The following is a 17,303-nucleotide window of genomic DNA, read 5'->3' as shown; positions in this document are numbered from 1 at the left end:
GAAAGCATGTCATTTTCTCCTCTCCTGCACACTGGAGTATAACAATAGGCTGTGACTAGAGCAAATCAAAGAGACACAAATACCAGTATAAGGGGCCCATTGTGTTTAGTTTGTTGCCCTGTCATATGGTTTTAATTTAGGTTGGCTGATTGATTATGACAGACTGACAGATAGCACATTGTTCCCTTCTTGGAATCTCTAAGACACTTTAATATTCCTATTCTTATCTGTCCATTTTGATTCCAGAACTTAAATGAAATGGAATTACAGCATTCACTTTGTTTTCCTGTGCTAAGTGATTATCTCTGAAGTGCAATTTTGTGATTAGGCAAGACGGCATGCATATACTCAGCTAATGCTGATTTCCCCCAGGGTGCAGAACAGGTAAATTCATAATGAATGGATGTTGTGCTTTGATTTCAAATGGATGTAAAACCTCACCACACTTGGTAGTTTTATTTTAAAAATGTATTTAATTATTCTAAAATTAACAGGAGAATATTAAAATTGAACTTTAGAAACATGGCATTTAAACATAAGTCAAGGGTGCTAACTGCTTATGAATGTTAATCCCCTTCAAAAAAAAGAAAAAACAAATTTACCTGACAGAAATTGGAGGCGGGGGGTGTCATTGAAAATCTTCAGTTTAATTATTTATATTCTTCCTGATTAATTCCAAAAATGTTGGAATGCAGCATGGTATTTGTATTGTCACATTATAGTGTTCCTTATTTTGAAAACTACAATAATTATTCAACTAATTACTGTCATAGTATTGTCATAGTTGTTTGGTCCTGAGGGGTGATTTTGAGGATGAGGGGAGAAGTTAGGAGTTAATGGTTAGCACAAAGTATTAAATTTTCCTTGATATTTTAAGAACAGATTTTGTATATGTGTTTGAAGGATCAATTTTAAAGAGAATTTAGCATTCCATAAATTACACAAATTTTGCCGAAACCACCCAAGTAGATAATTGACCAAACCACACCTGTTCTGCTGATTTTCTTAGAACAAGCATTATTTATAATACTATTAATCTAGAAGTTGGAAATATAATATGCAATTTCCCAAGCTTATTTCAATTGAGGAGGAAGAGAAAGGAAAGTAGAATTGTTTTTTCCCAATAATTCTCTTGGAATAAAATAGTAAATGAAGTGCACATGGTTCTGTTATAACATTAGTGGAAGTTTCAGCTTTGGGGCCTAGAGAAGTTATGGTCAGCCCAAATCTTCTCATTTTATGTATGGGAAGTTGAGGCTTTTGATGATGAAGTACAGTGTCACTCATGCAGTAGCAATGTTTCATCCATCTCTTCTACTGCCAGTGGGCACACTGCACACCACACTGTGCAGCCCCAGCATCAGGCTTCTGTATGCAAATTGGTCCAGAAAGATCCATGCCTACCTATCCCTTAGAACTATGAGAGGAAGGGCTGCTCTTTCACTTTCAATTCTTTATACTTTTCTATTTGAACAACCATGAAAAGCATAAGCCACTTCTATAATATAATAAATATATTATGTAGAAAAGTATAAATTAAATAAATGGGTTTCAGTGTTCTATTTAAATACCAGAGGGAATATGGAACAATACGAAATAACAAAAAGTGCCTAAAGGCATGAAGGTAGGTTACTGAGTGTATTTCGCAGAGTGGCCCACAGTTTATCAGTACATGTATTAAATCCCTCTGTTTGGCATGCGGATAAAGAAGCTGCAAGGTTTCTTATAGATAGGTCATGAGTTTAATGCTTGGCTTTATTGTCCAAGAATTCAAACAGCTCTATCCCTCTAAAAAGAGGCTGTTCAGATTTCTTATGTCTCCCAATTGTACCTGCCCTCTAATTACCCTCGTCATGGTTCTACTCAAATACATTATTTTCAGATGTGTCTGAATCCAGTTCATCAGCCCTTTCTTATTCATATTTCTGAACACTTTTCTTAGTCATTTGGAAAGAGAAAAACCAAAATATTTTCAACTATCAGGTCTTTGTAAATCGGGTTGACTCATCTTTCCAGGTATTCTTTCTGCTGGCATTTTAACTATTTTCAAAGTAGCCTGAAAATTTGTCAAACAGCAAGAGCATACGAGAGAAGTTGCTGTGCCACCACCTGTAAAACTGTGGCTGGGAAGAATAAAATCAAATGGCTGAAATTAGAAGCCTTATTACTTCTTAACTTCTCTACCTTTGCCTAGTGTTGTGTTCATACTTGGCATTCTTATGACCTTGTGTTGGGAACTGCCCTATTAATCATTACTGGAGGCAGATTGTCTTTAAGTGCAAGGGTATATTTGATTGCACCAATCATCAAATATAAACAATTAATGCAAAAATTGTTGGGTGTGCGGAAGCACCCCAACTAGCATTCAGTGCACACTAAATAAACACTATAAGTAAATCCCACAATCCTAGGACAACCACGAGCCCCAAAATACCTCCGATGCCACACTACTTTTCATAGCCAAAGAGCAGACGTTGTCCTTGTCTGGTGGTTCTCTCCAGCTGATGGCTGGACATCAGGGAATGGTGGAGTCAGTCCAGGGATGGATAGCAAGGCAGCCAGTCTCACTGAGGTCCTTGGAGCAAATCTCTTCAATGTGGCAGGACTAGCAATTTAAATGCAGTTCCAAGTTGGTGGTGTAAGTTGGTGACTGGTTACACCCAGTGAAAGTCAGTGTTCATTGGTTTTGTCCAATGAGGTGATATAATTGCAAGGGGGATTTGTTCTTTGCGCTTTTGTCCATGGAGCTGTGCTCCCTACCAATTGCAACCAGTGATTGCTAAGCATGCCTATGGCTATTGCCTCTTATAGCTCTTTATCAACTGCAAGCAGACATGACTAAGCATTCAATGGTTGCTGTTCCTTATAGCCAGCAACTTAATGAGTCCCAGCATGTCCCAGCATGTCTATGGCAGATGCTCCTTACACCTTGCATAATTATTTGCGGGCCCATTCAATTTCTTTTTCAATGTTACTGTTTCTACAGCTTCCGCCACCTTTGAAGACTTTCAGATTCGTCCCCATGCTCTCTTTGTTCATTCATACAGAGCTCCAGCCTTCTGTGATCACTGCGGAGAAATGCTGTGGGGGCTGGTGCGTCAAGGCCTTAAATGTGAAGGTAATTTGTTTTCTTTCCCCACCAAGTTGAATGCATGCTAGAGCTGTCTTCTTATGCTGTGCCCTCTACAATAGTGTCTTCTGTCCCTCAGAAGTGTTCTCCAAATATTTGGAGGGTAAATGAAGTCTGTTTTGTTCATTTTTTAAAGCAATATCCTATCTTTAATATAGCTGGCCCAATCTGGGGACATCTTTCCCCCTGTATGGTGTGGAAATATTTCTTCCCTATGTTTTATTGGGTCTTTTAGCAACAGACTAAAATAAAATTTGCATGTTAAGGAAGCCAAACATTGGAATAGCAGACATTGAAAAGAGCAGAGATTCAGAATTTTAACCAAACTGTGCAAGGTCACCCTGCTATCAAATTGGATAGATTGGAACTAAAACCTGAGTTCTTATACCAGTGCTCAGTTTTATCGTACTCTGTGGAAAGAACTTCTTGAACTAGACAGTTCAGAGTAACTGGATACCATGATAACATCTTAATACCTTAACCACTCATCCTCTGTTTCCTGTGGATTGGGGAGGATAGAGCTTTTTGAACCTTGGCCAATATGACCAAGGCTTTGAGATTTTACATAAAAATAAATGCTCCACAACTATTTAAATTTTGTCTGTGAGGAGGGAAGTTCAGACAGTGATCTAGAAGAAACTATCCAAAGTGTGTTTTGTGAAAAATTGTCTGCCTGCTGTGTGATACGTGGAAAATTCTGAGTCATGGATGCCAGCTGCATGGGGAATATGAATAGAAGAAATATTGAAAGGAAAATGATACTTCCCTTAGTGGGAAAATATGCTTCCAATTATCAATCACCCACCATGTGGAAACCAGCATGTGAAGCATTTTACATATTTTCTTAATAATTCTACAAGGCAGTTATTATTATCTCCATTTCACAGACAGTGAAATTGAGGTGAAGTAATTTGTTCAAGGTCAGGTAGAAAAAAGCAAGTTATAGAACTAAAGTGCAAATCATTGTAGTCCCAAAATTATAATATATTGTGATTAATTTTCCCTCTGTGTGTCCACCCGCATTTGAACTTGGGGCAGGCAGCTTAAAGGGGCTGAGATAATCAACTCTCAGTATTGATGCTGGATTTCTCAATGTTCAGATTCATTATATTGCAAAACATTAAAAAATGATAGGCAGGGGAGTTGCTGATCTTGTCCAATAAAATCAGAATTTACAGTCCATTCACAAATTGGGGAGAAAAATCAGAAATCTCAGAAGAAAATCTGAATTTCTAAGTAGCATTAAGAAAAATAGAAGCTGCACTATTTTGATAAATTCCTAATTTACAACTAATGGAACAGCTTTTAATTTATAGTTGAACAAAAGCTATTTTTATTTTTTCTTTCCAGGATGTGGTCTGAATTACCATAAGAGATGTGCATTTAAAATTCCCAACAATTGCAGTGGTGTGAGGCGGAGAAGGCTCTCAAATGTTTCCCTCACTGGGCTCAGCACCATCCGCACATCCTCTGCTGAGCTCTCTACCAGTGCCCCTGATGAGCCCCTTCTGGTATGTCCTCCTGTTTATCCATTTCCCCATTTACAAGAGAAATCTGTGGGACATTGTGATAACAGTGTCAATCCAAGACAGTGTGCTGGGAGGGAGGACACAGCCAGGGTGTTAATGGCTCTGTTTCTTCAGGGCCTGTGCTGTAGATTGGTCAATGCTTCATGAAATAGCCAACAGCTTGGAGTTTGCTTTTATCTGAGTTTAGTGAAATTATAAAATATGTGAGGTTTCATCATGGTCATAGGGCCAGAGCAGCATGAACTAATGTGTTAATGTTTGAAAACATACTTTGTCAAAATTTGGAAACCAGAGATGAAAGATGTTCTCTATAGATTATTCATTTGTGGCATAGCTGAATGTTAATTTTGGGAAAAAATTTGAAATTTGCTTTTATGAAAACATTAAAGTCTTATTGCTTGGCATTACTAGTATATGTGTGAGTTTAAACAGACACTGATTGACACATTCTCTGAGAAAAATAGCACTTAATAGTTTATATATTTCTGTTAGCTCTAAAATATCTTAGGGATATAGCTTAAGTATTCTTTTTTAAATTTGTTTTAATTAGTTACACATGACAGTTCAATGACCTTGACATATCATACATTTGAATCAGATAGGATATAATTTAAGAAAGTTAAATTTAGATTTTCTAGGCATTCAAAACAAAATAAATATTTTTATTATTACATTAATTATTTAAAACAAAACACATTATTCTGAAATGAGGTAATGGTTTAAGGCTTTAAATTTCCCAAATTTACTTCCCCTGTCCCCCAATGGCTATTACAAGAACTTATTAAAATTGTAAAAATCAGAGAGAAAAAAATTAAAAATTACTAAAACATGTAGCTTTTAGCTTAAGTCTCTCTTGAAGTTAAGAGAGGGAATAAATTTTGAAGACACCTATAAGAAATTGTATGAATTGCTTCATTGTGTGGAAAATATTTTATTCTGATCCTTATATCACTTAGATTTTATTGTAGAACAAACTGGATATTTTTAAATGAATGCTTATTTTTGTCCAGAGAAAAACTACATATCCTTGGCTTTGTTGGTGGAAGCCTTCTTTAAGTGAACCTATTTAAGTGACCCTTCTTTAAGTGAACCTATTCTGGGAAGATGGGTATCAAATCCCACCAATAGTCAGAAGAATATATTTTTGTAGTTATTCAGAATGTATGTATTATATATTATTCTATAAATTTTTGTTAATTGGAAGAAATAATATCCTGTCTAAAAGAATTATATCAAAATTTATTTTTCATAATAGCTGTCATTTTACCTTCCCAGATCAGAAGTTCTCTGAGTTTGAATTTCGCAAGTGATGATTTTCCAATTTACAGCAGTTAATTTTGCTTTTAAATTTAGTCCTGGAGAGTTATAATGTATAAGATAGACATTTTAAAACAAGTTAATGAAACAAAATTGAAAACTAATTATGTCTTTTTTTTTCAATTTTACCAAGAAATTTTTTAAAAATTAAAACCTTATAAGAAATCTGAAGCTCTAGTCTTCATTATCAGAATAGATTAAAATCTAGATAATTAATGCTAAGTATCATTTCTTTTTATCCTATCTCAGTTCTACAGTATATGTGCCTGTACACACATGCATATATACACATTTATATATACACATGTGCTTGTGTATACAAGTACTTCAGACATCAGATGTCTGTAATTTAGGTTTTATAGGTGTAAATTGACTAATAATCAAATCAAAATGTATAAGTATAAATATATAATTTATATGTAAATGTAATTTAGGTTATGTAACTATCATCTTTAAGACAAATTTTTGTATCTTCAAATTAAATTATCTAATTGCTTTATTTAACCAAATTAAATAATTATTTAATTATTTGAATTACTTGATTACAAGCTCTATTTTACATAAAATGTTGAAATTCATTAGTGTTTCACTGATGAATGAAAAATTTTTGAAATAGAATGCTTAAAATGTATTATTAAAAATCAGATTTTAAGCATTTTGTCAAATGCTTGTAAAGTTGTGATAAAATTAGATTTTTTATGATGTGAGGAACTGCTGAGGCTATGATACTTTGAAAAATACTGGTATCATAAGCTTTCATAAGCTTGTATAAAATGTCTTTTATGTAAACTTTAAATAAGAAAATGCTCTTGGAAATGTTTGGGACACTCTTGACATATTGGCTCTTAAACTAATGTTTTACATGCACCAAAGCCTTTTGGGCCCTATGGAGTATCTAAGTGTCTTTTTTATATAATTTCCAAGAAAGTAGGAAACACTGAGTGTGACACCTATTTTCCTATTACCTTTGTTCCCATTATTTCTTGGGTACTTTCTGTAGGGACAAAACCACCCTGTTATCTATCCAGGCATGCTTGGAGTACAATGAATATGTCCTGATTTCAGCCCTAATGAAGATGTAAGTGGCCACTAACTATAGTCTAAAAGTTGTTGTAGTGCATGTCTGGTAAGAGGTAATATTATGGCAACAATAGTAAAATCTTTGACTCTCTATATACTAAATAATATTTTCATTTCTGAAAAAGATGATGACTTATTTTGAAGATTAGTATTTCTCATTAATGCTGGTAGGCCATCAGTTGTTTAAGACTGATAAGTGTGTAAATTCTTTCTCAACTATAAGAAATGAAATTTTCTGACATAATTGCCTATATTGACTACAAAATCTATTTTACATATGGAGTAAGACATTGTTATTTTATTAATTTATCCAATTTTGGCACATAAATTGAATCTCAGATTTCTATAATGCTAAGATAGAAAAACTATAATATAGATCATATGACAAGCTTTATCTGTCATCAACTTTAGCAGTAAACTGTATCCTTTATGGAAACCATAAAGCAATCCATCTTCTAAGGAAATCCAAAATTTAGTCAATTTATCATATAACAGCTCTTTGGGAATGTAATTCTTTTTGTAAAAATCACCAGTATTAGAAGGAAACAAAAGAAAATCTCAATACATCCTTAAGGAAGATACACTAATATAGTATACCTTTATTTTTAGGTATACTTATCAAGATTATTATCAATTTTATGAATGGGACATCTGTAGAAGTAGGGATTAAATGATCCTATCATTTCTCTTTGCTTTAGCCATCTTTTAATTTTTACTTCCATAATTCCTGTAATATTTAAAAAGAATGAAAACCAATTGAGAATAAGCTTTTGAGACTTAATCTTAGGCAAAATGTTCAGAACCTGATGCAGAACTTTTGCCCCTAGTATAAAGGAAAATCGTATATCACATCTATTGTCCCAACAGTAACGATTATAAAATCTGAATAAAATATGACAGGACAGAACAAAAAACTATTAAAAGGAAAGTAAGAGCAACCAAAGCAATCAGGATTTGATGGACCAGTCACAGAAAAGCCAACATACAGGGCAGCCTCCCACAATGAATTATCCAGCTTTAACTGTCAATAGTGCTGTGCTGTAGAACACAATTGGAGGATTGCCAAACATAAAGCCACACTAAGACAAGGTAGTATGACATAAAGTTCCAGTATAAAGTGCTGAGTCGATGTGGTATAAAACAGGGACAAAAAAATTAACCAGTGAAATAGAATCCAGAACCTGCATGCACATTCTGGTCAACTGATTTATACCTGGGGTAGAACTGCTGTTAGATGAGGATGGTCTTTTCAACAAATATTTAGGACCAATTAGATTTGTACATGGAAAATGTGAATGTTTATGCCTACTTTATTATATAACAAAATCAATTCTAGATTGATAGGAAACAATAGGAGAATAAATCAAGACGTTAGAATAGAAATATCCCTTTTAAACAGGATTAAATAGCTGAAAACAAAGGAAAAAGTTTAATTGGGTATCATTAAAAATTAAGAATTAATTTAATCAAAATAATATTAGGAGAGTGGAAAAGCAAATATAGCATTTCTCATGCTGTACTTGCTCATTTCCAGAGTGTATAAAAAACATTTACAGAAAAGTTGCAAGGCAGCCTATCCCATTGAAAATGTAGCAAAATACTTCAACAGCACTTTACAGGGGAAAATAGACAATAAATATAAAAATGTGATTGACATCATTAGTTATTGAGGAATTAAAGTTAAGTCTATAATGAAATTGGATCACACCAGAATATCTAACATTGAAAAAAACAATAACAAGTATTGGTAAAGATGCAGAGCAACTGAAATTTACACAGAGTACTCCTGGGAATGTAAATGGTCTCAACAACTTTGGAAAACTGGCTGGCAGTTTTCTTCTTAAGCTGTACATAAACATACCATGTGACTCAGCAGTTCCACCTTTAGGCACATATGTTTAAGAGAAATGTATGTCATAGACAGATGCACAGAAAGACATGTCACAAACATGGTTTTAACATCTTTGTTCATAATAGCCAAAAACTGGAAACAAACTGGTATAGTCATACGATGGAATATATAGATGATAGAGCAGTGAAATTAATGAATTAGTGATTCACTCAACTGCATGGATGAATATCACAAAATAATATTTAAAGAAAGGAGTCACACACAAATGAATACATACTTAGGAATTCAATGGATGAGATTCAAACCACACAAAACTAATTAATTTTGAAACACATCAGAATTATGGTTCCTCTTAGGGAGTGCCAACTGGGAGGTTTCAGAAGTGAGCCATCTAGGAGGCTAGAATTATGCTCCATCTTGATCTAGGAAGAGGTTACATGGGTGTGTATATGTGCAAAACCTCATCAAGCTTTATGCCTAGAACTTTATATATTTTAAATGAAATACACCTCAACAATATTATTTTACAATAATAATACCAGTGGTTATCCAAATAGCAAATTATAAAGTCATCAGGGTTCTCCACGGCAGGTCATGTGAACAAAGAATGAAATGTCACATCAGAAAAACTAATTAAGTTCTGAGATTCCTTTCAGTGAATTAAAAGAAAATGGAGTTCTAAAACTGATATTATTCAGTAATCAGGAATGAAGTCTTTCAGTGCTAAATCAAAAGTAATGTACAACAGCTTTCTGGAATATGTAGACTTTACATTGTTTTCCACAGTAGTTTTCACCACAGATGTTGCACTGTAATTCATATGATTTTTCTTGAAGGGAAAAACAAAACAACTATTGCATAATATTACAGCTACCTACTAATGGAATAGGTGGCTCTCTTTTCCTTGATGATCTATGGACATATCTGGTGATTCTAATTTGGTAGCCAGATAAAAAGAGGATTGTTTATTTGTAAATAAATAACAGTCCCATAAAATATTCTGGAAACAAACAAATCTTGGTCAAATGAGATTGGGAAATGCCTCTTGGTCAGTCAGCTAATGTACACCACTGCAGTTATTGAGCATAGTTGAAGGAAGTATATAAGTTGGCATAATCTAAGCTGGCTTGCAGTTGTGAAATCAGTGTTCCTATGCTGACTCAAGTATGGAATCCTTGTGGCTCATAAAATCTATGAATATCTTGTGGGAAAAATGCACCTTGGGAAATGATAATTTAGAGAAACCAATGAATTAACGCATATTGGATAGTCCATTGTCACCCACAATGAGATAAATATAAATAGCCCTTAGCTGAAGGTGAATTCTGACAAAAAAACAGAGTAAATAGGACTTCAGGGATACTCATTGGTGGAAAATCCTGAGCTTTGTATACTAGATATGTAGATAGCAAGGATATTCTTTGTTTTGGAAATTGAGAAACTGGATTGGTTTCTGTCCTATAAGAATACCTGTGTTTTAAATGTTTCTCAAAGGTCAAGTTTGGGTCTGTATTCAAATCTTTAGTTTTTGCCTTTGAGTTCTGCATATGCTTTCTGTCAATTCAAAAACATTTGCAAATAGTACTGGATAACAATTAACTTCGGCAGAACCACAACTCTCAAAGTCTTAACAAAATGGGTTAGCTGTAGATTACAAATAAGTACATAGGGATTCAGAAAACAAATAATAAAGTTTTTCTGAATGCACAGTAATTTACTCAACACTGGAAAAATCACTGATTGCAAAACATTATGCATTTTTTAAAGAAAAAAAATCAACCATATTTTAGTTTTGATTTGGTTTCTGGTTATCAGATAGAGTTGCTGAAAAAGTTTGAGAAAACAAAGATAAAAAAGGAATATATTCAATATAAATCACCATGTAAGTGCTGTCTACTTATTCAAGCTTTGTCTTTTACTTTCTCCTCTTGAAAAACATTCTGAGTAATCTTTTACCTTTGGATTACATTTCAACTTTGAATGAAATCAGACAGAAAACAAGAACTCTAAAATGAGCAGAGAATACACTGTAGACATATTTATCTTAACTAAAACTCTTACTACTGGACTTCCCAAACCACTAACTGATAATGATTATTCATCAGCTTATTCTTGCCTGCAGGCAGATAACAACTATGTCACATTTGATTACTTTGATGACCTTTTTCTTTCTTTTCCCATTGAGAGGATGGATTATTGTGCAGAAAACCTAATCTTTCACTTAAAGGTCAAAAATGCTTCATTCTGAATATAATTTATTTTGAAGAAGGTGTAAGAACCATCTTTCATCACTGAGACCATATCAAGTCTTTTTTTTTTAATCTCTACCAGCTCACAACAGCAGTGCTTTTGCAATTAATGAGTTAGTATCAATAGTTTCTTTTAAACTTTAAAAATACTTTTCAACTTAGATGCTGTGTGGACACGAAGAGTGTGTAGTATAATGTTTTGCTTTTCCTTGAAAATTCACCTATATCAAACATTATTGAATAGTATGCATTGCTTTCTTTCAATAACATTGTTTTCTGTCTTTCTCTCCCTTTATTCTGCACCTTTGCTCTTACAACTTCATATTTAAGTCTCCTGTGAGTCCTGGCTTTGAGGTAGGTACTACGCTACCTGGCACTAGGAATATGCATCACACTCTTATCAAATTAACATTAAAATATTATATTGCTGTCTGCATTGACTCAATGAGAATAATGTGGTCAGAGTTTAGCTCAGAATTCAACCCATTGAACTCTAGAACACCATAGGTTTTGTTTTTTTGTCTTTGCTTTATTCTTTAACTTTGCATTGTCCTCGGGAAAAGAAAGAGCAATGCAGTCATTGGAGTAATAGAATTAAGTTTTTTTAGGTCAAATTTTGCTCTCTCATTATGTAACTACATATCATGCATGAATGTCTTTTCTGTGAAAATGAACAAATGAGAATAAAGCAGAATACAGTAAACTTTCACAATATTAACTGAAACTCATGCATTTTGGAACTGTGTCCTGATCCCAGATACCACAGAACCATGCAAGTCGGGATACTATCCCCAAATGCGTGGGGGTCTTGGTTGGCACAGTAAGAGGAGAAACAAGGACTGTCTGACGATCAATATAACTGCCAGTTACGGTTTCTAATTTAGTTTCTTTTGAAAGAAAGGATATTCTAGTTCTTATGTATTGTGATGATCTATTAACTATTCTTGTGCAAGTGGAAATATGAAGCTCCTAATCCAAAAAGAAATTAAACATGGATAAGACACAAATTGATTTCAAAAATATTTTAACTGCTCCCCTCTCCAGAAAAGAAAGCTGATCTTTTATCTCTCTTAAGCAATTAGTAACTTAAATGTTGAGGAAAGGCATTTAGGTTAACTATTAAAGCAGAGCCCATAACACTGCTCTTCCCTGATGACTTGTTTTGATCAGTTAGCTGGTAAATGTCCAATTCCTTATTTTAGTATTTGTGGCCAATTGAGGGTTGACATACTGTTGCTTTCCCTTAAGAAAATATAAATTTCAAATATTGTTACTAGTGCCCATTCTTAGATGGTCTTATTATGGTAATTCTAACAGAACATGTTCTGGTTTAAATAAAACTGATGATTCATTTATAATTTCTAAGCTAAGAAATTAAGAAATTTGTCTCAATAATATTAAATTAATATTCTGGAAAAATTATCCTTATTTAAAAGGTGCCCCACTTAGAAAATTCCAGTGAGAAAACTAGGTAAGTGTAATTTTTTTATATTCTTATAAGTTTGTTTTTATAGTGGTTCCCAGACATAATTTTCAATGTAAATTCGTATCTTTCCCATTAAATATTCCTTTGGACATGAAGCTAAAGAAGGACAGGAACCATTTTTCACTTCCTTCTCCTTCTCCTACTTTGCAATCAAAAACAGACTGAGAAAAGTAGAAATAAAGAGTAGTCCCATTTTCATTGGAAGTTATACAAGATAAAAGCAGCCAGGCCTGCATAGGAGTGCTCCTGTTGAAGTTAAGATGCATTTTCTACATAGGTTATTTTTCCTGAACTTCGTTTATATCTAATTTTTGAAGAAGATAACAATTTTAATAAATGTCTTCGAGGACAATGATGCGTAAGGTTTAACCAAATTTCCTTCGGGGAAATACTTTAGAGATACTTGTGTAAATATCAGGATTATTATACAAGCCTGGCCATTGCTCCATGATCAGCATGTCCTAGTCAATTAACCCTTCTAACTCTGAAAACCCGTGATGCAGAAGTAGTCAAAAACAGATAAGTTATTTATTCACTGGGAGCTTGCATAGATAATCTATCAAGAAATCAGTTTTGCTTGTCTTTGTGAAAGCTTCCTAATATGATATCACAATGATATACATTAGTTTACTTAATCATTTTTCCTATTGCTTAGATTGTTTCCATTTAAAAAAATTTAAACGCTGCTGAAATAAGTATACTCATTGTATTTTTGCATATTTGTGAAAATATTAAAAGTTTTCATTAAGAATTTGTTGATGGGAGCTGAGGGTGTGGCTCAGCGGTAGAGCATTCGCCTAGCATGTGCGAGGCCCTGGGTTCCACCCCAGCACCACATAAAAGTAAATAAAATAAGGATATTGCATCTAACTACAACTAAAAATAAATATTAAAAAAAGAATTTTTGAATGACTTGGTAGGTTATATTATTCAAAGCTAAGTGGTTTGTATACTTTGTTAATAAATAGTTCTTCAAAAAGTTGTAGAAGTTTTACATTTATAACTCTGCTGGCAGCATTGCAAGAAGAGTTTCCATTTCCCTGTACTCTTCCCAACCACTGGTTTTACCAATAGTTTAAAAGATCCTTTTTTTTTTCTCAAGAAAATATCATTCTTCTCTGTCTTCAAATGTTTTAAAATGTCCTTCAGGATCCATCTACTAATATAACTTTGAGGTTTCAGGGCTCTACAGAGAACTTATTTTTAGTGCAGTTCAGTGCTCCTAACCTGCTTATTTCTAACATTCACAATATTACACAGATTGTTAGGATATGAATTGAACTGTTCATTCTACATGCTTTCCTTATGTCTACTAGTTCATATAATCACTTTTTGCATCCTTTTGGTTTTGTGAGATTTAGACAACATGAACTTTAACTTTTTTATGTCGGGATATATATTTTGTAAATAACAATTTGCCATGAACTGTATTTCTATAAATATTTACTTTATTTTAAATATTATACTAAAAGAAACTCTTGGGTGCATGCTTTTATACAAAATCTGTCCTAAAACTGACTCATTCATTTTCTGTATTCATTTATTTAAAAATAAACACCAGTATTACATTATCCATCTATCATTGGATATGATCCTGATGCACTTTATAATGGTCAACATTGATTCTTTTCAAATGAGCAAGTAATGAAAAGAGAAGCTGTTCCTAATCCTGAGTGGAACTATGATGATATTTCTGCCCATATTTTTCAGAACATTTTCCAGTGTTGCAAAAGTCTATCTAGAAGTTCAGACTCTGTTCCTCTTGTGTTCTGGAGTTCCAGGAATCCTGGTGATTCATCTAAATTAAAACATCAGTTTTCCATTTAAATATGCACCATGACACCATGTCTAAGGCTGCCAGATACTGCAAGATTTCTTTTTATGATTGTATTAAATTCAACCCTGAGTACTGTACACTTTCAGTAAGGAAATATGTCCAAGAAATTCCTTTACCAGCACTTCCCTACCGCCTGACTAACAAGTATGAGCAGTACTGAATTTGTGGGAGAGGAGCCCTTCTGTAAAATTAATAAGATTGGGAGGTCTGCTGTGATATGCTGTGACCTGATCTCAAGCAACAGGTCTGGCAGTTAATGTACATACATTTTTAACTTATACTCTTCACAAAAATTTCCTTATATACAAATAAAAATATGAACATGAACCTCACTTGGGTGTGAACATCACACACTACTTGTCCACACTTAGAAAATACATAGGTTTAAGGAACATCTGAATCTTTGAATAAAGTCTCTAAAGGGTCCACACATCCCGCAAGCAGGTTCCAGGGCCTCATAACACTCCCACAAGACACAAAACAGAGCCGGCCCTTGCTGAGCTCTCACTGATGCCTTAATGTCTTGCCAGATCCAGTTGGATTTAAACCCTTTAATTCTTGACTAGGTATATTGAGCTCCTAGCTCAATACTAGAAAACAAAGGTTACTCATGTCCACTTTGAGAGTTTCTATGCCTTCAGAAATATATATACCCAGAAAAATTAAGAGAGAATGGAAAACTAGAATTTGTATTTATAATTTAGATTTCTAGAAATCAGGAATAACTTGACTTCTAAAATAATTTTTGTGTTCTCAGAAATATTTAGCTATATTAATTTTACACAATTTGTTAGAAATAGTTGTCTGATATATGGCTCAATTTGATCAGATTATTTCTCCCTCCCTTCTCAAGAACAGGGGAGGTATTTATTTATCCTTTTAAGAATAAATATTGTGAAATGCAAGATGAGACAAAATTTAGAAGAATGAATCAAGATACGATTTTCTTGAAGTAGCCCAATTTTTGGTGACATCTGTTTTTTTGTAGCCTTGCTCTGAAAATATCACTGAGTCATAGAATTTCATTAAATTGGTGTTTTCCTGTATTTTTAAGACCCAAAGTTTTTTGTAGGGTGGATAGGTAAAGGGAAAAAAATATATCTTTTCTTCTCTCTTGTTTTTAATTGAGTTTTATTAAAATCTAATCTTTTGTCTTACTAACTTGTTTTAGAAACACATGTGCACATACACCCACAAACACACATTTACACCTATACACACCTATGCTACATGTTCATCATTATTATAGGCCAGTATTATATAAAATACTGTGAAACTATTCATATGGGCCATTTGTTGGAGGAGGAGGCTCTAACCTTTGAAGCCCTGGATTGCCTTTCTACTTTCCCAGCTTTTGTTGGTGTCTCCAAGATAGTAATCAATGTGACAGCCAACAGCCTCTTTCCAGGTTATTTCATTCAGATTTCCATCTCCAGCTAAGCCTGTATCCAGGCAATCAAATACAGTGGAATGTGTCACCCTAAAATTGACTGTCCCTGATTTCTTCCACATACCTGTATACCCTCCAGTTCACTTTCTATGTGTAGATCAAATCTGACATATAATGCCCCAAAGCAGAATTTGTTGCCATGCAATTTTTTTTTCTTCCTCAGTAGATATGTCTCTTTTTTAATTTGTAGATTTAGAGTGCATAGCATTGAGTTTGCATTATCTTCATGAAAAAAAGTAAAAGAGGTCATTCTAACATCTCCTCTTTCCTCCAGGAACCAGATTTGGTAACTGACATTTTGAAAGAACAAAGCATGTAATTTGTGACAGCTCTTCAACAGTTCTGATGCTTTCCCTGGATAGGGTAGATCACTTAAGAAAATAGCAAGGTTCCTTTACCCTTCATTTCTGTTTACTCAAAAAGAATGAGGCGATATAAAAAGTTAACGTAACTTCCAAGACTACACTAGCACTCAACAAATCCAGATCACCTTGTATTTTAAAAAAGAGATTATACATGTTATTGCTTTGAAAGCTTTCACAATTTGCTGCAAACATTAAGAAATGGATTCTCCACCGTAAAACACAGCATCTATCACCACTAAGCAGGGGGTACTCTTTTTTTTTTCTGCCCTGTAACAACCCTTTTCACTGTTATGAAAAGGTGTTGATTAGCTTTTATTTATGCTATATATTTAGTGTATCCAACTGAGGAACCAAACTCATTTATCTGGCATATTTGGCAGGTAGTTCAAAGGATACAGAATCAGAATAGCAGTGAGCAATTTGAAACTCACCAAACACCCTGCCCTCTACTCCCGGAATCACAGGGCATGGAAACGTGTGTTCCTATGTGTACTGTATCCCTCAAATTCTTCTTATTTGTTGCCAAAGAACCGCTCTGTGCTGAAAAAATCCCTGATTCCCTGTGTAAGAGGTAGTATGTTCATGTAAGCACTGTTACAAAGAGACGATGGTTTCTTTTTACTTCAGCAAGGCATCAACCTCAGATTGAGCATTCACAATGATGTTTTACTAGCAGCTACTACAGGTGGGGTTAGATAATTGTTGCCAAGTGCGATTGCTGGATTTCAGAGTGTATGAAAGAAATCTCTGGGTAGTCTGCAGGCTGGAAGGACTCAGCTGTCCTGAACAGAATTTCATTTGCTGATGGTGCTGGACATAGTCATTGCATGGCATTTAAGAAAATGCTGTTTCTTCAGAAAACCCCCTTGTTGAATGACCCAGTGTGAAAATGGTTTGTCTTTCCTCAAACCTTCATATACACTGGCACATATTCTGTGTGAGGCAGCATTCCAGAAGCTGGTGATACAGCGAGGAACAAAATAGGCAAACTCCTCAACTAGTTTATAT

The 17,303-nt window shown here is 34.1% G+C and overlaps 1 protein-coding gene across 3 annotated transcripts in view; it reads left to right on the top strand.

Moving 5' to 3' along the window:
* The window catches only part of Prkd1 (protein kinase D1), a 328,718-nt gene that overhangs the window by 250,026 nt on the left and 61,389 nt on the right, over positions 1-17,303 (top strand). For all 3 annotated transcript variants that reach the window (XR_011706591.1, XM_027929610.3, XM_071607799.1), the window contains exons 3-4: positions 2,987-3,118; positions 4,481-4,641. Coding sequence is in view for 2 of the 3 variants with exons in the window: in XM_027929610.3 (XP_027785411.2) it covers positions 2,987-3,118; positions 4,481-4,641 (293 nt within the window). In the remaining variant the exon portion in view is untranslated. The remainder of the gene's footprint in view (positions 1-2,986; positions 3,119-4,480; positions 4,642-17,303) is intronic.

This window comes from Marmota flaviventris, chromosome 2, assembly GCF_047511675.1.
Source record: "Marmota flaviventris isolate mMarFla1 chromosome 2, mMarFla1.hap1, whole genome shotgun sequence".
In the NCBI taxonomy this organism is placed as follows: Eukaryota; Metazoa; Chordata; class Mammalia; order Rodentia; family Sciuridae; genus Marmota; species Marmota flaviventris.
This window is presented reverse-complemented; position numbering and strand designations above follow the sequence as displayed.